The sequence below is a fragment of the Nelumbo lutea genome, chromosome 1 (assembly GCF_056320005.1).
Source record: "Nelumbo lutea isolate HS-2025 chromosome 1, American lotus-T2T, whole genome shotgun sequence".
In the NCBI taxonomy this organism is placed as follows: Eukaryota; Viridiplantae; Streptophyta; class Magnoliopsida; order Proteales; family Nelumbonaceae; genus Nelumbo; species Nelumbo lutea.
The window spans coordinates 149,269,148-149,292,808 of NC_142684.1; the positions used below are offsets into that span (position 1 = coordinate 149,269,148).

Consider the following 23,661-nt stretch of genomic DNA (forward strand, 5'->3'; position numbering starts at 1 on the left):
TAAGGCTTGAGGGGGGGGGGCAAATTTGACAGTTGGCCCACTCCACATAAGTTCAAATTTTAAGTTCTGGTTATGGGCAGAAGTTAAAAGCAACCACCCCACGTATGAAAAGTGGGAAGGTTGCTCTAACCTCCCTACCCCATAACTGTCTCCCTCTATATAAGAGGGAGAGGAGAAGAGAATTGGGCGGCATATAGAAGAGAGAAGAGAAAGAGATAAAAAAGAAAGAGAAAAAAAAGGAGAGAAGAGAGAGGAAGAGAAGAAATAGAAGAGGGAATTTGAAGTTCGACTGATTGATGTGTAAGGATAGACTTACACAGGTATAAATCATATCATTTTCTTCTATCCTTTTAAAATCTTATCTACTTTAATCCTTATCTTATTCTCTCTCTCTAGAGTTCTATTAGAACTATAAATCTTATTACTATAGTTTTATTAGAGTTCTCTCTCATTCTTTCTTTAATTAGTTGTATTATATCCGGTGGATTCTATCCACTACAAAAGAAATATTAAAACAGATAAAAAAAAATTAATTAACACTTGGGAATCACTACCCTGTTCGGTGGATCTTATTTACCTCAAAGAACAGGATTATCAGTGAATTTCTCAGTTTGTTAACAGCAGATTATAAATAAAGCTGTACCTGGGACCCACTGTGGTTCGGTGGATTTTATCCACCTCAAAAGAACAGGACTTTTAGTGGATTGCCCACTATTACAGCAGATAAAAACAAAAGAAAGAAAACAAAATCTCATGCTTGGGACCCACTGTGATCGAGCTGTCAAGTTTTCAACAGGTGTATTAATACCTGTAAACAAAACAAAAAAGGTCAATATGAAGCACACCACATTCGGTGGATTTCATCCACCTCAAAAGGATATACTCCACTCTTATAACAGATACAAATAATTATGGGTGGATTGGATGGGTCCCACCCATAATTAGGGGGACCCATTGTCACATTCGGTGGATCTTATCCACCTAAAAGAAAGTCAAAAATGGACCATCTACTGTTTTAAATAACATGATTTAGTGGGGTCTCATTCAGCATAGTAGGTCCTACTACCAAAGTAACAGTTGGTCCCACCTATAAGTGGGCCCACTATGGAATTTTTTTTTTACTTTAAAATATTCAAGTGGGTTATGCCCACTATCAAACCAACTTAGCGGGTCCCACCTGTCAGTGGGCCCACTGTTAAAACGTTCAATATAAAAACATTAAAATGGGCCACACCCACAACCAAACCAGTCTAGTGGGGCCCACTATCAAAATATTTAAGTTTTAAGTCTTAAAGTGGGCTATGCCAACTAACAAATCAAACTAGTGGGTCCCACCTATCAGCGGGGCCCACCGTCAAAATATTTAAGTTTAAAATCTCAAAGTGGGCCATGCCCACTAACAAATCAACATAGTGGGTCCCACCTACTGTCAACGGAGCCCATTGTCAAAATATTTAAATTTAAAATCTTAGTGGGCCATGCCCACTATCAAATCAAACTAGTGGGGCCCACTGTCAAAATATTTAAGTTTTAAATCTTAAAGTTGGCCACACCCACTAACAAATCAACCTAGTGGGTCCCACCTGTCAGCGGGGCCCACTTTCGAAGTATTTAAGTTTAAAACCTTAAAGTGAGTCATACCCACTATAATATCAAACTAGTGGGTCCCATCTGTCAACGGGGCCCACTGTCAAAATATTTAAGTTTAAAATCTTAAAGTAGGCCACACCCACTAACAAATCAACCTAGTGGGTTCCACCTATCAGCAGGGCCCACTGTCAAATATTTAAGTTTAAAACATTAAAGTGGGCCATGTCCACTATCAAATCAAACTATGGGTCCCACCTGTCAGCGGGGCTCACTATCAAAATATTAAAGTTCAAAACATTAAAGTGGGCCATGCCCACCATCAAATCAAACTAGTGGGTCTCACCTATCAGCGGGGCCCTCTGTCAAAATATTTAAGTTTAAAATATTAAGGTGGGTCATGCCCACCACCAAATCAATATAATGGGTCCCACTTTTTACTGATTAACAGGACTCACTGTTAAGATATATAAGTTTAAATACATAAGTACCCAATGGTGTATGGGTCCCATGACCTATCTACAAACTGTGGGGCCCACTCATGGTATAACCCGCTAGGAGTCCAAGCTGATGGCAATGCTTATACCTGTTATTGGGTTTAACCCTTACAAAGTAGCTCTTTCATATAAAATCAAAATAAAAGGGTATTTCGTCTAAGGAATATAATTAAGGGGCTTTAGCAAACATGGTGCATACTTATACACCCTGAATAGGGAATCCCTAATTCTACTCAAGTTCTTTTTTTTTTGTGAATTATGATCAAAACAAGAGCTATCTTCATCATTGATTGGTTCTAGACTGTTCTGATCATTCTAGGAACCAATTTTCTGTGTTTTGTGCATCCAGCAAGAGAGATCCATTGGACCTCTCTCAGAAGACATCTGTTTGCAGTGAAAATTAAAAGGAAGTGTCGTCTGGTCCTCTTCTTCATCCCTTGAAAGTTTCAGCGAGATCAGAGAAGTATTGAGAGAAATCTATACATCTCTTCTGGGCGACAGCAACCAGTCTTTCCTTTTTTGGACTGTCTTCTCAGTTTTCAACTATTGTTGTATCTTGGACACTTTCTTTCAACTATAAGAGATTTTTTCTGTTGGTTTTGACTATCTTGAATTGGTTTTCTGCTTATATTCCTTACTTCGACTGTTTTTTTTTGTTTTGTGTTCTTACTCGACATGGGTCTAGAAAAGAATGAGATTATTTTTGTTATGTTTGATGGAAGCAACTATGCTCTCTGGAAGTTTCACTTTCAGTATTTTGTTCAAGGGAAGGGTATGTAGGGTTATATTGATGGTTCCACATCCATTCCCGAAGTCGATGATATCAAAGGGATGAAACAGTAGAAAACTGAGAATGCACAGGTTGTTTCATGGATTCTCGATTCTGTTACTATGGATGTCAGTATTCCAATGAGGGGACATAAATCTGCCCATGACATATTCAAATACCTTGAAAAGGTTTATCAGCAATCGAATATGTCTAGGCATATCAGATTAAAGTTAATATTCTCTTATTGTCAAGGGGAGAAGTGGATTCAGGAATACTACATTGGGTTTGTGAACCTTTGGGCTGAAATATGAATTAGCTCACTTTGGAAATCTCTCTAAGGACTATTGTGTGAAAACTATGAAGAAACATCTCAATAAGAGAAAGACTGCATTTTTTTTATGCATCTCAGATCTGATTATGAAACCCTATGCTCTATACTCGGCAGGGAGCCTATACTAGATCTTGATATTATACTTGGTGAGTTATTAAGAGAGGAAACTTGTCTCCTCACTCAGTTTGCACTTGATTAGAAGAAGGAACATGGAATAGATACTGTCTTCTTGGCCACCAAACAGAAGGGGAAGAAGGATTTCTCGAAGATGCAATGTTATGAATGCAAGGAATATGGACACATGCATCCCACTGCAAGAAGAAAATTTTCTACACCTATTGCAAACAGCAGGGACACGTTATTGTGGAATGCCCAGTCAGGCCCCCCAAGAAAGAACAACATAAGGCTTATCAAGCCTCAGCTGAACCAACTCCAACTGATACTGCATCATCCTCATCAGCTCACAAACCAAATGCACAGCGAAATTTGACTGAATATAAGATTCGTGAGCTCATATCCTCAGCTATTTTCTCTGCTTTTTCTGCTATTGGGCTAGCTGGTAAGTCTGCTTATTTGTGTTCTTCTCCTTCACACATGTGGATCATTGACTCTGGAGCCTCAAACCATATGATTGGGGCCTCTTTTGGTCAATCTTCTAACCTTACACCTCTGTCAACCACATTACTACTGTTAATGGTGATTCTCTTCCTATATGTGGGTGGGTGTAATGATTTATTTCTGTCCACTTCGAAGTCTACACCCTTGCATCTTCCTAAAACCATTCTCTTCCTATATGTGGGTGGGTGTAATGATTTATTTCTATCCACTTCGAAGTCTACACCCTTACATCTTCCTAAAACCATTTTTGTGCCTAAGTTGACTACTAGCCTTATTTCTGTTGGAAAACTTGTTGATGATGGTAATAATGTTTTGTTTACTCGTGATGGTTGTTTTATCCAGGACCAGCACACTGGGGAACTGAAGGGGAAGGGGCATAGGCTTGGAAGACTATTTGCTCTAGAATTTGAGAATAAGAAAGCTCCACCAGATCCTTGTTTGCTATCTACTACTTCTAGTTTTTCTCCTACCTTTTGTAATAATTTGTGGCATTTATGGCATGGACGTTTGGGTCACAGTCATGCTAAAAACTTGAATTATTTATTTTCTTCTGGTTGTTTGCCCATGACGTTACTTCTTTTAAGAATGTTGATAATGTTAGACAGTGTATGCCCTTAGCTCCAATCAGCTTGATGTACATTATGACATTTTTTGTAAATGAATAAAAGTACATATTTGATTCATGTTATATGGTGTGTTTATGTGTAATACCCTTAAACTGGACACTATGAGACTCGTGTTAGTTTAGAATCTTCATAACCATTGGATAGACCTGGGGAGGTTTATCCTGCCAAGGCTGACACTGATGTGTTGCCAAGTGGGTTGGGTGGCTTGTCTCAGCTACCAACGTGAGACCTAAACCACATGCAATGTGGGTTTGCTTAAAACTATGAACTGGACCAAATTCCAGTATTGCCCTGGACCTTGGAGAAAGATGGGCAAAACTGGAATGTTACATCTAACCCCTAGACTCGATTATGGTACTACAATAGGTATCGGATTGGGTTGTCTTTGATATGCCAATTAGTGAGATCCTTAACCGGGTCAAAACCTGGGTATGTTGGGGCAGTCCAACAATTCACCTAAGTGGGTGATTATAGTGATAGGATCATCCCCTTTGTCGAACAAAGTGAATGATCAGGGAATGCACTCTCTCTGATGGAAACTTAAACTGTCGGCAGTTGATTTCAAATTGTTGAGATTTGTTTTGCAAAATATATTTATATAGAGACATACATATATATTATGGTTTCACAAAATATTTGCAAAAAGGTTTTAATTCCCGGGATCCATGTGAGTAGAGAGTGCAACACTGTACCTTGCAACCAAGGGAGAGGTCCTCACTTGTTAGGCAGTGTTTGATCATTATGGGCTGAGAGGTTAAGTGTAAGACCATTAAGGGTTATACTTGATGGGCTAATCTTGCATCTGCCCACAGTCCTTGGACCCAATGACCATTTAGTGTAAATGTTGGGCCCATTAGGAGCCCATATTGATGGACTCAGGGGTTCACTGTGTTCTGCGGTGAATTTGGCCAGGCCTTGTAACAAAAGCTGGACTGAACCCATGTGGCTAATGTGTAGATCAATGCTAGGGTTTCACACCATACAAAGATAGCCAAACTAGCCAGCATTAAAAGGGTAAAGTGAGCACTGTGACTTAATGGGCCTAAGGCCCATTTCGAACCAGGCTTAAGTGATTTAATTAAATGGGCGAATTTGGGTTTATAACCTGATTAGGATTAGCAAATGGATAAGATAAGTCTTATCCAACTTGAGAGTCCAGATCCAAATATTAGATTTGGATCAAGAAACTCATTCCTAATTGGATTAGGAAGCTGATCCAAAGAAGGTTATAAATAAGGGGGCAAATTCTATAGAGAGGTCACTTCTTCTCTGCAATCTTTTTCTTCCTCTGCTCTTGCCGCCCTACCCAGTTTGATCTCCACCCCTTGGAGTGATCAAGAACTGTTCTTGATATTGTTTCTTGGTGAAGAAACAATCTGAAGTCGTGCTCACACAACCCTACACGATTCTTGCTGAAGAATCCTCAACATTTGTTGTGTCATCTTCAGTGGAGGCAAATTTGGTAACCTCTTTGGGCATGAACACCTACGTTGAGAGTTTTACATTGATTCCGTATCAGGTACTACCCTCTCCCCAATCTTGGTTTCAGATTTGGTCCGATTTGTTTCAAGAACGAACCTTGAAAAATGCAGTTTTTCTAAATCAAGGAATAGAATTCCTGGATGGGAGAAAGAAATTTTTGAAATTTCGCCCAGCCACCCTACATGGTTCATCCATCCATATGATGGATCTCCCATCCCTTCAGATAAATCTTTTTTAAGTTGTTGCAATAGTAAAATCCATCTTTTTCCTTTTCCATCTTCTACTGAACATGCTTCTACACCTTTTTATCTTATTCACAGTGATGTGTGGTCGTCTCCAATTATTCCACATTTGGGTTGTAAATATTTGTATTTTTATTGATGACTGTATTCGACATACGTGGGTTTACTTCCTTCGTAAGAAATCAAAGGTCTTACCCATTTTAAGAACTTCCATGCTATGATTATGACCCTATTTAAAAGCACTATAAACATTTTGAGGTCAGGTTCAACGGCGAAGTAGTTAGATGGAGAGAATGGTGAGTTTCAAACCTACCTCAAACAACATGGCATTCAGTCACAGAGATCTTGCCCAAGTACACCTCAACAGAATGGGGTAATTGAGCGCAAGAATCATCACATTGCTAGTATTGTGAGATCCTTGTTACAAGACTCCCATGTTCCCATTACCTTCTGGGTGGAGGCGACCCACACTATTGTTCATCTCATCAACATTCTTCCTACTACTATCCTTTAAAATTCCTCCCCCCATCAATCCTTGTTTCATCGTCCCCCTAATCTATCCATGCTTCATGTCTTTGGTTGTGTCTATTTTGTCCATCTTCCTCCTCATGAACGCACTAAGCTAACAGCTCAATCAGCTATGTGCGCATTCATGGGAAATAGTATGGAACACAAGGGGTTTCTCTGTTATGATCCTGAAGTCCAAAGACTACGCATTTCTCATAATGTCATTTTTCTTGATAACCTTTCATTCTTTGCACATATTAGTAAATTACCTACACCATCCTTTTCTGTTCTACAACATTTTGGCTCTACAGGTGATCCTCCTCCCACATCACTACCACTTCAGGTTTATTTCAGGAAGCATCCAACTCACCCATCGCTTATCCCTCCTCCACCTCCAATACCAGTGACTTGTGATTCCTCTCCACCCATCACTGTTGTAAGTTCCTCTTCCCATCCTGTTGATTTGCCTTCATCCGTTCCTTTGCATCGATCATCTCGTGTTTCTCGTCCACCTGACCACTATGGCTTCTTTTCTAGCCATAGCTCCTTCTCACTATTCTATCATCTACAGATATTCCGAAGTCTTACAACCAAGTTGTAGCAATTAAGCATTGGAAAGATGCTATGGACTCCGAGGTTCAGGCCTTATTGGAGAATGCAAGAAACAACAAACCGTTTCCAAGTCATCTATAGAAGCAGAGTATAGAGCAATGTCCTCAGTATGCAGTGAAATAGTTTGGATCAAAGATCTACTTCATGACTTAGACATTATCAATCACCTACCATCCCCCTGTTTGCTGACAACATGAGTGCAATCAAGATTGCATCCAACCCAGTATTTCATGAGTGCACTAAACATATTGAGGTGGATTGCCACTTCATTCGTGATCTTCTCCTTATGGGTTATATCTCTCTCCCACATGTCTTCTTAGGCTTATAGCTTGCAGACCTCTTCACCAAAGCTATGACCAAAGCCCGACATAATTTTCTTATAGACAAACTGATTCTTATCCCCCAACATCAATTTGAGGGGGAGTGTAGAGAAGATGGAGGGTAGCTATGTAATTTTATCTTTCTTTATTGTATTTTAGTAGGCATGTACATTAGTGCACAACACCTTTAATTCTTTTGTAAGGACAAATTTGTCCATTCATATTTCTTTAATATAAATACTCTCTTTTTGGGTTGGTTCGATTAGATTGATCAACCCTAACAGATCTGGACTATTATTCTTCCTCTTGTCTCTTCACTTTCTCACAAACTAACACCATCATGGAGTGATGTGCATATCAATGTTTACAGCCTTCTCTATACAATAGATCCCAACCATGGCTGTTTTCCTTTATTGTTCTTTGTGAGCAAATTGTACCCCGTCAGAGGTATGAAAAATGCACAGGTGAGATTGACTTATGGCTTATGTCTTGGGTTAATGGTTATCAAGGAACCTTACCAACTGAATTAGGTTGACAGCTGTTAAACAACCTCAAATGCTTTACTCTTTTTTTTTTTTTTGATAATTAAGAAGAAGCATATATAGAAATGCCATCCATAACTACAAGAAATGTGATTGAACAATACCTTTTTCAACTTAATCAGAATGGAAATCTCCCCGACAATCTAACCAATGACAATCTCAAATAATAGAACAAATCCCATATCTTGGAAAAGAGAAAAGGAGGATGCTGTAGTCCATGAAGCTCTGTTACCCAGATATGGCAAGAATGATGCATGGATATGGAATTTACAAAAGAAATAATAATAACAGATAAGAAACTCGTTTTAAGTATCTGGTTAAAGTACACACCAAGAAATGAAAATTACATAAAGCAAACTGCAAAATAGGAAAGACAAATAATTTAGATCAAAAGGATGGAAATAAAAAAAAAATCATGTAATTAAAAATGATAAGTCCTTTCAAACTTACCATTTGATATTGAAGAACAATATCCAAGTAAGCATCGACAACTTTTAAGTACTCATCAAGGCTATCGTATTGAGAAACCACCTACAGTGCAAAAGAAGGGAAGGGACATTTATATCATATCAATATAATTAAAACTCTTGCACCAATGGGCAACTCAAAACTAATGCCTATTTGAAGGGAAAAGATGTTCACATATTTTAAACCTTGTATTACTGTAAGATAAAGGGAAAAAGTCATCACATATCACCAGGGAAGTAAATGTCAAACATTAAGGGTGCAACTTGGGTGGGATCAGATTTAGGTTCTATTAAATTTTGAATAGGCCAGGCCCAAGTGCCTTAGGGACCCACTGTTTGCATTCCCCCATCATTCCAATCTTACAGTAAGTTATTTTTGACTTCATGTTGATAGAATAAATTTCACCTATCAGGCATGGAAGGAAAGATGCCCAAGCATGAATGGAGATAAAATAAATAAATTTTATAAGCAACAGTTAAAAAATGATCCGTTGCTGTAAAAAGAAATTCCATCCTATCCAGAGTTTTGGACAGCCAGAAATAAACAAAAATGGCAATAATGCTAGTTACCCTGTTTAGTTCCTAAGTAGGAAATACTCTGGCCTACATACTCCCCACACAAGAATGTCTCTTGAACTCCAGATTTAGCTAGAAAATCAGCTAGATTACTGACTGCTCTAGGAACCCACCTGAACAAGGCACTCAGATTGGAAGCCAAAACATTATCTTCTCTGACTAGAAATGTAAGTATCTAAGTTGCCTCTTCCCTTGCCTTTAACCAATTTATGACTACTTAGACAGCTCCCTTCAACAAGTAGATCCATGCAGCCAGTTGTTCAAGCAAGTTTTAATCTTTGAATTATAGCCAACTACTCTGCTTTTAAGTGAGTCTCCAAGCTGAGCCTTCATTGGGTTATTTGGTTTTTCATTTGATTGATAGCAACAATTTTGTGTTTTATTGGATGGTCACAAGTAATTGTTGCAACTGTGTGAACTCATAAGAACACAATCACCCAAGCATACACTCACTAGTGATTTGGTTTATCTTTTGACTTATAGCATGTCCAGGTTTTCCTAGAGACAACAAGAAAGCATTGTGATTATGTGAACTCACCGCTCCACATATTAGGCTACCTTCATATTTCTTTGATATTCCTAGTAAGGTAGTGGGTCCTATGAAAGACACAAAGTTATAAAACCTTTTCTATAGGGATTAAGAATTTAAGACCCTAATATAGACTTGTTTGGGCATGCCTCAAGGGGCTTGATACAAAGGCAACTCGTAGAATCAGGAATTCATAGTGTTTAACATCATATTAGCTATTTGAAGTAATGCACTTATGAAAAATAAATAAAGAGATGAAATGTGGGAGGAGTTGTTTGCAATTAAAGGTTTATGGGATGATCCTTGGTGTGTGTGAGGGGATTTCAATGTAATAAGGTTTTCAGATGAAACTAGTACCTCCCAAAAGTCAATTACAACAAGCATGAGGAAATTTAACGACTTTATAGCTGAATGCGAATTGAAAGAGATTTCACTGTTGCAAAATAGGTTCACTTGATCTAACCTCTAGGTAAATCCTTTGTATTCGAAGATGTATAGGTTCCTCTTCAACTTAGCTTGGGAAAATCATTGGGGTAACCTGGCTTCTAGAGAACTGCCTAAGGTTACATCTGACCATTGTCCAATTAAGATAGGTTGAGAATCCCTTATCACTGGTCCTAGACTCTTTAGATTTGAAAAAACATGCTTAACACATCCAGAGTTTGAGGCTAAAGCGAAGGAATAGGTGTAGAATCCTTTACCAGTGGTCCTAGACCCTTGAGATTTGAAAACATGTGCTTAACACAGGTTTTGGGATTCTACAACCCATACAGGTACAGGTAGGGTGCAGTATTAGGCTAAACCTAACCCTCCCCGACCCGCATATTGTTGGAAAGCATATAAACTTTATGTATTTGGTGTTGAATTTAATAATATTCTGAATCTTATGTGAAGGATAATTGATCGTTTATGTGTTTTTACATGTTTTAATCAAATAATTGGGAAGTTTATTGTTTGTTTGTGTTATTTTACTTATTCATTGCTTATACAAGAATAATAGGAAATCAGATGCGGGTTCTAAACCCAATCCACCCTACCCTTGAATGTGAAGAGGGTAGGGTCAGGGAGGGTTTTGCATTTTCATGTGCTGGGAGGGTTTGGATTCTCAAAATTCAACCCACTATAGGTTTTGGGGCAGGTACAGGTTTGGAGGTTTAGGGAGGTGGGTAGGGTCTAGAATTTACAAAACCCTCCATGAACCTGCCTCATTGCCATCCCTACAAAGGAGTGGTGGAAGGAAGAGTAAATGGAAGGGAGTGAGATTCCATAAGAAACTGCAAAGGCTAAGATTCAAATTAAAGTAGTGGAATAGAGACCATTTCAAAAGAGTGGAGGAACAAAAGTTGAACCTTATCACTCAAGTTGAAGAGCTGGATGAGAAGGAATCCTAAGGATCGTTGAATGAACAAGATAGAGAATAGAGAAGACGGCTGAAAAAGGACCTAAAAGATGTGTTGCTAAGGGAGGAGATTTGTTGGAAGCAAAAATCAAGGCATCAATGGATTAAGGAAGGTAATGGGAACACCAAATTTTTCCATGATTTGGCAAATGGACATCGAAAGAAGAACTTTGTAGCCAAATTAGAATTAGAAAGGGGAAGTAATCACTAACCAAGAGAAAATAGCCAAAACCCATGTCAATCATTTCAAATCCTTTTATGGATGACCTTTGAATGAGAAGTTACCTTTGGAGGGGCTGGTGTGGCCAAGTTTGGGAGATGAGAAGGCTTGCTGGTTCGAAAGAAGTTTTGAAGAAGAGGAGATTAAAAGGGCAGTGTTTTTTATGGATAGGTCTAAGGCACCAGGCCCATATGATTTTAAATGGCCTCCTATCAAGATTATTGGGAGATTCTAAAAGATGATCTTTGGGAGGTGTTTAGAGAGTTCACAGACAATCACATAGTAAGTCCAAAAGTCAATGCTACCTTTTTGGCTTTCCCTAAGAAGATTGGTGCTATTCAACCTAAGGACCTTAGACCAAGCACCTTGGTGATTAGTATCTACAAAATTTTAGCTAAGGTATTGTCCTTGAGGACAAAAGAAGTTATCCCTTCCTTGATCAACAAATCCCAAGGGGCCTTTGTACAAGGGAGACAAATTACAAACCAAATCCTAGTAGCTAATGAGTGCTTGGAGGAAATGAGAAGATCTAAGAACAAAGGTTTTTCTTGGGAGTTGGATATGGAAAAGGCCTATGATTTGGTGGGTTGGCAACTCCTTTACAAGTTTTGAGGAACTGTGGGTTTGGAGAGAGATGGTCTATGTGGATTCATCATTGTGTCAGCTCTAGTCACTTCTCTATTTTGGTCAAAGGAGTGGTAAAGGATTTCTTCCCAGCTTGTAGGGGTATAAGACAAGGGGATACTTTTCTCCTTTCCTTTTTCACCTTATTAGTAAATGGGTGGAAAATAGGCAGGGTTGGAGTGTTAGTGGCTCATCTTCAATTTGCAGATGATTTTACTAATTTTCTGTGAAGGAGGAGATCTTGAGAAGGTAAGGAATTTAAAGGCATTGGTAAAAAGATTTGAAAAGAAAAATATCAGATGTTCCCACTGGGTAAAAACTGTTGATATCTTCAAAGACATTTCAACAAATGATATAGCAAGGAAATGGAAGGAAGTGGCACAAATGGAAACACATAAAGAAATTATAAAGATGGTTTGGAAACCACCAGAGCCAAATAGATTGAAGCTGAATTTTGATGGAAGCTCCCTAGGAAACCCTGGGAGGGCAGGAATAGGGGGAGTTTTCATAAATCATCATGGAGATGTTGTGGCCTTATTCTCAGGACCAATTGGGTTTGGAGACTCAGTTCAGGCAGAGACAATGGCACTCTTACAAGGCCTGAAATTAGCAGAACAATTAGAAGCAAGAGAATTGGAAGTGGAAGGGGACTCACTTTTGGTCATCTCTTGGGCTAAGCAAGCAAAAGTAACACCACGGAAATACTGACATGCATTTAGGGAGGTCGACATTCTTGCTAAGAGTTTTAACACTACATTTGGGTGGATTAAAAGGACAGCAAATGGAATGGCAGATACTCTAGCAAAACAGGGAATTGATAGAACTACTTTATTTTGGGCAAAACTGTAACTAGTTGTATCAAACAGAGGGGTGTTTATCTATGTAATATGGGAGTTTTTGTAAAGCGATGTACTCTAGAAGAAGAGTAGCAAAGTAACTGTAATCTACTTTTAAATTAATTAATAAATTCTACTTTACTGATAAAAAAAAAAGATTTGAAAGGATCTCCAACCTGAAAGTCAACCTTGAAAAGAGTAGTGTGGTAGGGGTAAATTTATAAACTAGAGAGGTGGAGGCTATTGCAGGGTGTTTAGAGTGTTATATCTCTATTTGGCCTATGACCTACCTGGGACTTCCATTAAGGAAAAACCCTAAGGAGTAGGGGTGTAAACAGATCGAATTCAAACCAAATCAGGCAATATCTGAATTCGAATATGATTAAAAAATTAAACATCTAAATTCGATTCAATATCTGACGGATATTGAAAATTAATATTTGAATTTGAATTCTAATTCAATTAAATATTCAAGTATTTGTTCATTTCGAATTCGACAAATTTTTTAGGTAATTAATAAATATATAAAATAAATATTTTATTTATATAAAGTATATAAATATATAATTATATATAAAACATTTAAATATTCTATATATTATATATAAGAATTAAATAATCAGTCAAATTCTGATATTTATCGAATTGAATCAGGTCATATCCGAATTCGAATCCGATTAGCTTTTTGGTATGAATAGGATATCCAAATTCGACTGATTAGATATTCGAATTATCTGAATACGATTCAATTATGTCGAATCTCGAATTCGAAATCGGATTTTCAAATACCATTGACACCCCTACTAGGGAGAGTAGTTTCTAGTGCCTAGTTGTAAAGAAGTTTGAAAAGAGATTAGCTTCATGGAAGAATAATTGCATCTCTTTGGGGAGTAGAATCACCTTGATTAGAGCCACCCTAGTTGTTGAGTGGCCCGGTTTGTTTTTTTGAGTGGCCCGGTTTGTCTTTAGTTTGCTTTTATTTAATTAGGAAGTTGTTGGGCCTTAGGCCCATTAGTTTTTTATTTCTTAAAGTTGTGACTATTCAGTTTTAGTAGCCGCCCTACCAAGGGCATCTTTGTAACATCTCATATTTAAGTTAAATATAAATATAATGAGGGGCTGGCGGCTAGGGTTAAGTTTCTCATAATCCTAGTTGACCTCCTACTCTTTTCTTCTCCTTCCCTCTCTACTGTTGAAATCTTCATCTTCCACCTCTTTCTTTCACAAAAAGCTTGACCGAATCAGCAAATAGTGATCTCTACTTGGTATAAGAGCAGGTTGAAGGTTCTTGAAGTTGTTCTCTCATGCAGCCCTAGATCGGCCGACTGCATGGTGATTTAAGAGGCTGATCGAAGCTCTCAGGTAAGCCCAGTTTTTTTATTTTCTTGATGGATCTGTGTGCCCTGTAGCTGGTCTAGGGTTTCTCATCAGAATTGGGAAAAAGTGGAGAAAGGGGAAGAGTCATGGTTTTGTTGGACTCTTCAATTTTGACCTAGGAAGAGGTGCCCTAGATTTTTAGAGTTCCTTGGAGTTTTTTGTAAGGGGCGATTCAAGTCCTACGTGGTCTGGAGGCTTCTAGAGAGGGCGGTTGTCTTTTCTCTCTCTTCTCCCAACCCACAGAAAAGGAATCTTTTGTGGAAAGAAAGCCCAGGACACCAAGAAAGTGTTGTTGGTTCCAAAAGGTGTCTTGTTTGATCTTGCTGCAATTTTTAGTTATTTTCTTTAGCTTTTTTGAGAAGCATGGAGGGCCACAGAGTTGAAAATAAGCCCGGGAGTGAAATGGGACCAGTGGGAGGGGGTGTTGGAGACCCCTTCGGGGCTGGAACCATTACTACAGTTAGGTTGGATGGTGCAAACTACATGGAATGGTCACAATCTGCAAAGATGGCCATTGGGGCTCATGGGAAATTAGGGTATATCACTGGTGAAGAGGTGAAACCCGAAACCAGCAACTCCCGATGGGTGCAGGAAAATTATATGGTGATGACTTGGCTGTGTAATTCCATGTTGCCACATATAAGTAAAAATTTCTTATGGGCAAATACTGCCAAGGAGATATAAGATGGGGTTGCAGAAACCTATTCACAAAGGGAGAATGTTGCTAGGGTTTATCAATTGAGAAATCAGATTATTGCCATAAGGCGGGGAGATAGATCTGTTGCAGCCTATTTTCCAGCCCTTAAGACCCTGTGGCAGGAGATTGACCATTTGGAGACCTTTGTTTGGGAAGCCACCAAGGATGCAGCTACCTATCAGAGACATTTAGAGAAGTATAGGGTGTTTGAATTCCTTGTTGGCCTTAACCCTGAGTATGATATTGCACGACAGCATCTTCTTTCCAGGGATAGTGTCACTCTCTCCCAAGCATATCCTTTTGTGTCAGGGGAGGAGTGCAAGAGGAATGTGATGATGAAAACCCAAATTTCTGATCAGTCTGCCATGGTTTGTGACTACTATAAGAATCCTAAACAGACAAGAGATACTTGTTAGAAGCTTCACCCACATCTTGTGCCAACTAGATTGAAAAATAAGAAGGGAAATGCGCACATGGCAGTTACTGGTGACACTCCGGCCCCTCCTACTACAGCTGCTTTGGAGTCTATTGCAGTTGCTGCAGTAAGAGCCAAACTTGAGAGGTATGGGCTACTTCTAAACCAGCGGGATACAGCTAGTTCCAGTTCAGCCACAAGCGGACAACAAGGTACAGGTGGCACTGGTGGAGCTCACTCTACCTCCTTTGCTCACACAGGTAGTTCATACATCACTGCAAATTATGTTTCCACTTCAGGTAAGGAGGGACCTCCTTGGATTATAGATTCTAGAGCCTCAGAGCACATGACCCATAGCTCCACTATTTTTTCCTCTTACAAGCTTTGTTTTGGAAGAGATAGGGTCTCCACAGCTGATGGATCCCATGTTCCTATTGCTGGAAAGGGATCTGTCAAGATTAATGATTCTATTTGTTTACCCTCAGTCCTTCATGTTCCCAGATTGAGCATTAATTTGTTATCTGTTAGTAGTTTGACTAAGAATCTATATTGTTCAGTAATTTTTTCTCCTGGACGTTGTATTTTGCAGGATCTGGATTCAAAAAGGATGATTGGGAGTGGTCGTGAAGTGAATGGAATCTACCTCCTGGATGTTCTTTCCCCTCACCAGAGTCATCATGTTAGCAGGGACAGTGAGTCAGGATCTGTGAGTCAGGTTATGTTTTGGCATAACCGTTTGGGCCATTTATCTTTTTCTTCTTTGAGTTCTTTGTTTCCAAAACTCTTTGAGTCTGTTAGTCTGTCAAGTCTGGAGTGTGAAGATTGTCAACTTGGAAAGCATTGTAGACATTCTTTTAAACCTAGTAATAAAAGATGTTTTTCTTCTTTTGATGTTATTCATTCGGATGTGTGGGGCCCTTACCATGTTCCTTCTATGCGAGGTTATTGTTGTTTTTTCCTATTTGTGGATGATTTCTCTCGATACTCTTGGATTTACCTGATGAAATCCCGTGATGAAGTACCACCCTTGGTGAGGCAATTTCATCAGATGGTGCTAACACAGTTTGGAACAAGAATAAAGGTGTTCAGATCCGACAATGCCAAGGAATATTTTGAAAGACACCTTGCCTCATATCTGTTAGAATATGGTGTTGTCCATCAGAGCAATTGTCCCTACAGTCCACAACAGAATGGTGTTGCAGAAAGGAAGAACAGACACATTGTTGAGATTGCAAGAAGCATGATGATCACATCTACAGTTCCAGTTCGGTTTTGGGGTGATGTAGTTCTCACAACAGTATATTTGATTAACAGGGTGCCCTCTGGTATACTTGGATTCAGCACCCCATTCAATCTCCTTTTTCCTCAGGGGGAGATGTTTCATATTCCTCTCAGGGTGTTTGGGTGTGTCTGCTTTGCACACATCCTTGATCCTCACTGCTCGAAGCTTGATCCCAAGGCAAAGAAGTGTGTCTTCCTTGGATATGCAGAGAATCAGAAAGGGTACCGCTGCTATGATCCAGTCTCTGGAAACCGATATGTTACCATGGATGTCACCTTTTTTGAATCCATGTACTTCTTCTCACTGAATCCTTCTTAGGGGGAGTGTTTGGGGGAAGTAAGTCAACAATCTATCCCTCCCAGATCTAGTCCCTGTGTCACCTCCTGTGCTTGACCACCACCTGGTGCCACCTACCTTGCCACCTCCTTTGCATTCTGTCTCTCAGCATTACTCACGATAGAGACTTCACAAGGCGATTGATTCCACTACAGCAGAACTCACACCACTTCCTATCGATCCCTTGGAGACTCCAGATTCGGCTTATACGAATTCAGGTATTCCTCTTGATCCCGCTACTATTTCAGTTCCCATTGATCTTACTAACTCTGTTACAGATAACCTTGATCTCCCTATTGCTCTTAGAAAAGGGAAGAGAAAGTGTACTGCTCATTGTATTTCACAATACTTATCCTACAGTGGACATTCTCCTTCCTACCGTGCTTTTCTCTCTTCTCTTGATTCAATGTCAATACCCAAGGGTGTTAGTGAGGCTCTCTCCAAACCTGAGTGGAAGACAGCTATGCAAGAAGAGATGGAAGCTTTGATTAAGAATCAGACATGGGACATTGTGGACCTACTAGAAGGCAAGGAGACAGTTGGATGCAGATGGGTTTACACAGTAAAATATAAGGCAGATGGAAGTATAGAGAGGTACAAGGCAAGACTTGTCGCAAAAGGGTACACACAGACCTATGGCATTGATTATTTAGAGACCTTTGCGCCAGTTGCATAGATGACCTCCATTCGGATACTCCTTTCCCTTGTTGCCTCATACTCTTGGCCCTTGTTTCAACTAGATGTGAAGAATGCTTTCCTAAATGGGGATCTGCAAGAAGAAGTGTATATGGATCTTCCTGCTGGTTTTTACAATGATACTGAAAAGGGAAAGGTATGCAGGCTTAAGAAGTCACTATATGGCATGAAACAATCTCCCAGAGCATGGTTTGACAGATTCAGAAATGCCTTGATTGATTTTGGCTACACTCAAACTCAATCCGATCAAACTTTGTTTGTGAAGCGCAGGGGATCTTTGGTGTCAGTCCTAATTGTTTATGTGGATGATATTGTTGTCACTGGGAATGATTTGAGTGAGATTGATAGTCTGAAGAGAAACCTACATAAGGAATTTGAAATTAAGGATCTTGGAGAACTGAGATACTTCTTAGGCATTGAAGTTGCAAGATCGAAACATGGAATTTTTATCTCTCAAAGGAAGTATGTGTTGGACCTTCTTCAAGAGATAGGGAAGCTTGGAACAAAGGCAATTAGCACCCCTATTGATCATAACCATAAAATCAGTGCAACAGAAAGTGAACCAGTAAAGGACATCGGGAGATATCAGAGACTTGTGGGTCGGCTGCTATACTTGTGTATGGCAAGACCAGACATCTCCTATGCAGTGAGTGTAGTAAGTCAATACATGCATGCCCCACGAGTCCAGCATTGGGATGCAGTTACCAAGATCCTTGCTTATCTGAAGGGACACCCAGGCAGAGGCATATTGTTTACTGATCATGGACAGTTGAAACTAGAGGCTTATACAGATGTCGATTGGGCAGGATGCCTTGATGACAGGAGATCAACTTTAGGATTGTGCACCCTAGTTGGGGGTAACCTAGTCTCATGGAAGAGTAAGAAACAAACAATGGTGGCAAGATCAAGTGCTAAATCCGAATACAAGGCCATGGCGCATGGAGTTTCAGAAATTCTCTGGATCCGTTCTCTGTTAGAAGAAATTGGTGTACAGGCAAAAGAACCCATGATGCTATACTGTGATAACCAGGCAGCAATTAACATTGCCCATAACCCAGTCCAGCATGACCGAACTAAGCACATTGAAGTGGATAGACATTTTATCAAAGAAAGGGTAACTTCTGGAGAAGTCTGCCTTCCATACATTGCTTCTTTGAAGGACCTCTCTCTGTCCTTGTTCACTATTTCTCTTTTCTTGTTTAAATTATCAAAACAAGGAGCATGTTTCAAAATTATTTTCCCCTTAGGAAACTCCTTCGGCACTTATCTAGGACTTTGGTTTCCAAAGAAGCTTAAGGGATGAAGAGATTATTCAATCTTCTTGATAAAGTTTGTTTGGATCCCATGGAGTCAAACAAAAGGATTTCAACACCTCTGCCCTCAAGTTAGTTCTTTTGTGCTTCTTTCTTTAAGGCCCTTTGTCATTCTGTGTCTCAATAGTTTTTTTCCTTTTAAGGAGTTTTGTTGCAGGCTTGTTCCCCCTAAGGTCTTGGCATTCTGTTGGGAAGTGTTTTATGAGAAAGTAAACACCTTGGATAATCTACAAAGAGAAGACATTATCTTTGCCTCTCACCTAACTGGTGTATTCTTTGCAGGTCTCATGGTGAGGATTGTTACCATTTACTAATTTCCTATCCTATTGCTGCAGAGTTGTAGGATTGGCTCTTCTTGATTTTTGGGTGCAGGTGAAATAGGATAGCAGAAGTAAGCATGCTTTTTGATCCATCCACCTTCACTTGGCATCAACAAAGAGGGAGAATAATGTGGAGGTGTGCAAGAGCAGCATTGCTATGGATAGTGTGGGAAGGAATGCCAGGATATTCCAAGAGGAGAAAAGCCAACAAGAACTGAAAGAGTGTATCTTGTATATCGCTATCTCGTGGCTGAAATCTTTGGACTTGTTTCATCAATTTTCTTTTAATGATCTTTGGAGGCATTGGGTAGTAGTGGCATGCAACTCCTCTGATCCCCTCTAAAGAACAAGGTGCACATGAGTTGGGTACCCCCTTCTGAAGGCTTTGTGAAACTAAATTTCGATGGTAGCAGTCAGGGTCACCTAGGTCCCTCTAGGATGGGAGGGGTTCTAAGGAATGAAAGTGGTAATGTGGCTCTCTTATACTCAGGCCCTTTAGGTGAGGGGGACTCCACTAGGGTGGAATTACTACCTGCCCTCCAAAGAGTACAGTTTGCAGTACAACTAGGAAAGGAACAGCTAGCAATAGAAGGTACTCCAAGGTGGTTGTGGGGTGGCTACAGAACCCAGAGACTGTGGTTCGGTGTTTTAAGAATGAAATGAGTGGGGAGATCAGCTAATGCTAAGGCTGATAGTTTAGCCAAGCAAGGGGCAAATAGGAAACAATTATATTGGGCATAACTGTAATCTGTTTTAATTTTTTTATTTTTTATTGTTTGGAGAGGTTACAGTTCCTGCCTCTCCATGGATCTCTTGTATTTGTTATTCTCTTGTTTCAAATAAAATTTTCTCATTTATCAAAAAAAAATAAAGAGATTAAGAGTTTTCATGCTTGAATATGTTTTATATTTAATGCTTGATTTTATTTTTAAATTTTCTTTTTAAATATGTTTAACATGTTATGTTTATGCATTTTAATTTGAGATAAATCGGTTTTATAAAACATTTATTTTAAATTTCAAGTTTATATTTTTAATTAATATTGTGTTTAATATTTTTAATATTTTGCATTTTTTGGCATTTTTTGAATTTTTTTAGCATTTTTGCACCTTGCTTCAAAAAGATGCATACCTCACCTTGCGCCTTGCGCCTCAAGCACAAAATGTCCCTTGCACTTTTAAAGCATTGCATCTATCACTTCAGGTAACAATAGCAAGCATGCATTCACCGAGTAATTTCATCTTTCATTTGATTGATACTTGATAGAATGCCTATGTTTTTATTGGAGTGTTTTTTTGTTTTTGATGAATAATGAGTGATTTTATTAATAGATTAGAGGCAAAAAGATACACAGAGAAAGTTCCCAAGATGAGACATGAGATGCAGCCTCAGAATAAAACACAGAATTACAATTTAGCCCAAAACATCTGGTTCCTATGCACCCCTTGTTTAGCTAGTGAATCTGCTAACCCATTTGCTGATCTTCTTTCCCATTGGAATTGACTAACATGTTTGTAGTTAGCCATTTAAACCTTCGTAAAGCCCCTTTATAGGACCAGGCTGCTGTTTCTGATTCTTTTAACTACTGAATCACCAGCTTGGAATCACCTTCGATTAACAGCTGTTCACAAGTCAGCACCTTGTACCACAGCTTTAATTTCTGCATTAACTGAATCCCCTACTCCTATAGGTCCAGAATATAAAACAACGATTAGTCCGTCTGTATTTTTTAACATGTTATTCAGGTCTGCCTTAGAGTTCGGCCTGACTGAGTTCAGTTATGTAGAAGAAGAAAAAGTGATAAAGAAAAAGAGAAAGAGAGAAAGAGAGGAGAGAATTCTGGTTCGAACTGAAAGAGTCAACTTGACTTCTCCCAGTCGGCCAATAAGTATTTATATTATTATTAAACATGACTGAAAAGACCTATGTGCCCTTACTTAAGTTAAGAGCACATGTTTCAACACAACATTACAGATCAGCAACATCAATCAAGGTATAAAGACAGAAATACCCCTACGCTAACACTCCCCCTCAAGCTAGTGAGTATATATCATATACTCCCAACTTGTTAAATATGTAGTCCACTCTTCCCCGACTCAAGCCTTTTGTAAATAAGTCAGCCCACTGATTTCCTGTATTAACATGTGTAGTATCTAGCTCTCCATTCAGCACCTTCTCCCTCACAAAGTGACAGTCAACCTCAATGTGCTTGGTTCTTTCATGAAACACTGGATTAGAGGAGATATGAACTGCAGCCTAATTATCACAACAGAGCTTCATTGGAGTGTTAATGTTGTACCCTACTTCCTGTAGAAGGTTCCTTAGCCACACTAATTCACAAGCGGTATGCGCCATAGCCCTATATTCTGCTTCTACACTGCTTCTTGCCATAACCGCCTGCTTCTTACTTTTCCATGTCACCAGGTTACCTCCCAGAAGCATGCAATAGCCTGTAGTAGACCGCCTATCAAACATAGAACCGGCCCAATCAGCATCAGAATACCCTTCTATTTCAAGTTTTCCCCCACTCTTGTATATCAAACCACGACCCGGGGCCCCTTTTAGATATTTCACAATTCTCATAACCGCATTCCAATGAGAAATCAGAGGTTTTTGCATGAACTGACTTACCACACTAACTACAAATGAGATGTATGGTTTGGTAATGGTTAGGTAGTTCAGTTTGCCCACAAGTCGTCGGTATCTGCAAGGGTCTTCAAACACTTCACCCATATCACTGCTTAGCTTGGTATTTGTGTCCATGGGTGTTTCAGCTGGTTTGGCACCCAACAAGCCTGTTTCTTCCAGTAAATCAAGCACATACTTCCTCTGGCACAGGTTAATCCCATACTTGGATCTCGCTACCTCTATCCCCAAGAAGTATTTCAGTTTACCCAGATCCTTTGTCTGAAAGTGACCCTATAGATAAGTCTTCAGCCTGTCAATACCAATGTTATCATTCCCAGTAATAACAATATCATCTACATACACCACCAAAAGTATTTTTCCTCCCACTAAGCAACAAACCCTGGAGGTTGCTCCATGTAGACCTCCTCGAGTAAGTCACAATGCAAAAAGGCATTCTTGATATCAAGCTGATATAGTGACCACTCAGACATGGCTAAAAGAGAGATCACAACACGAACTGACCCTATCTTAGCAACCGGTGAGAAGGTCTCTGTGTAGTCAATGCCATAGGTTTGGGAGTACCCTTTTGCAACTAATCACGCTTTCAGGCGTTAAACACTATCATCAGGCAGATACTTAACTATATAAACCCACTTACAACCAACAGCTTGCTTCCCAAGAGGAAGAGCAGTGAGGTCCCAAGTATGATTATGATGAAGGGCTGAGAGTTCTTCTTCCATGGCACGGCACCACCCTAGAGAGGCAAGGGCTTCCTGGACATCATTAGGAACAATAACTGATGATAACAAGGTAACAAACTGGCGATGGGAAGCGAAAAGGTGAGTAAGAGAAACATAATTAGAAATGGGATGAAGGGTGCAAGTACGTTTACCTTTCCGCAAAGCAATGGGTAAATCAATCTCAGATGCTAAGTGGGGGTCTGGTGTCGGATCCGTCAAAGGAGATGTAGCCAGAGGAGTAGTAGCTAGTGCACGTGGGTGATGTGTATACACATGACGGATAGGTGGGCGTTCAACAGGTGGTGGCACCGAAGGCAAGGATTTGGTCATGACTGGAACAAAGGGAAGAGGATCGACAACGGGAAGTGGAAGAGGAGGAGGTGATGAGGAGGAAGAAGCATCACCAGACCCCAAAAAGAACGGAGTGGACTCAAAGAAACTGACATCAGCACACACAAAGGACCGTTGAGAACCAAGATGGTAATACCTATACCCTTTTTGGGTCCGAGAATAGCTAAGGAAGATGCACTTGAAAGAACGGGCATCAAACTTGTTGTTCCCAGGACCCAAATTATGGACAAAACACACACCCAAAAACTCTCGGTGTAAGAGGGAACGGAGACAAAGTGGGAAACAAGACCTAAAACGGAGACTGACCATCAATGATGAACATGGGCATCCAATTAATCAGAAAACAAGAGGTAAGCACTTCATCACTCCAAAAAGGTTTGGGAACATGCATGTGATGCATTAGGGATCTTGTTGTTTCAAGGAGATGGCGATTCTTTCTCTCAGCCACCCCGTTTCGTTGTGGGGTGTAGGTACACGAGGTCTGATGTATAATGCCGTGTTGGTCTAGGTGTTCCTGAAATGATGAGGATAAATATTTGCGGCCATTATCAGAACAAAAAACTTTGATGTGGGTACCAAATTGGTTACGAATTTCAGCATAAAATTTTTGAAAAATGTAAACAATTCACTTCTTTCTTTCATTAAATAGAGCCACGTCATCCTTGAAAAATCATCCACAAAAATGACAATATTTGTATCCATTATATGACATTACTTTATAA

General features: G+C 39.6%; 1 protein-coding gene across 3 annotated transcripts in view; it reads right to left on the minus strand.

The window, feature by feature from the left end:
- The window catches only part of LOC148878304 (uncharacterized), a 77,712-nt gene that overhangs the window by 13,656 nt on the left and 40,395 nt on the right, over positions 1–23,661 (minus strand). For all 3 annotated transcript variants that reach the window (XM_088952654.1, XM_088952655.1, XM_088952656.1), the window contains exon 11: positions 8,584–8,664. In XM_088952654.1, the coding sequence (XP_088808780.1) occupies positions 8,584–8,664 (81 nt within the window). The remainder of the gene's footprint in view (positions 1–8,583; positions 8,665–23,661) is intronic.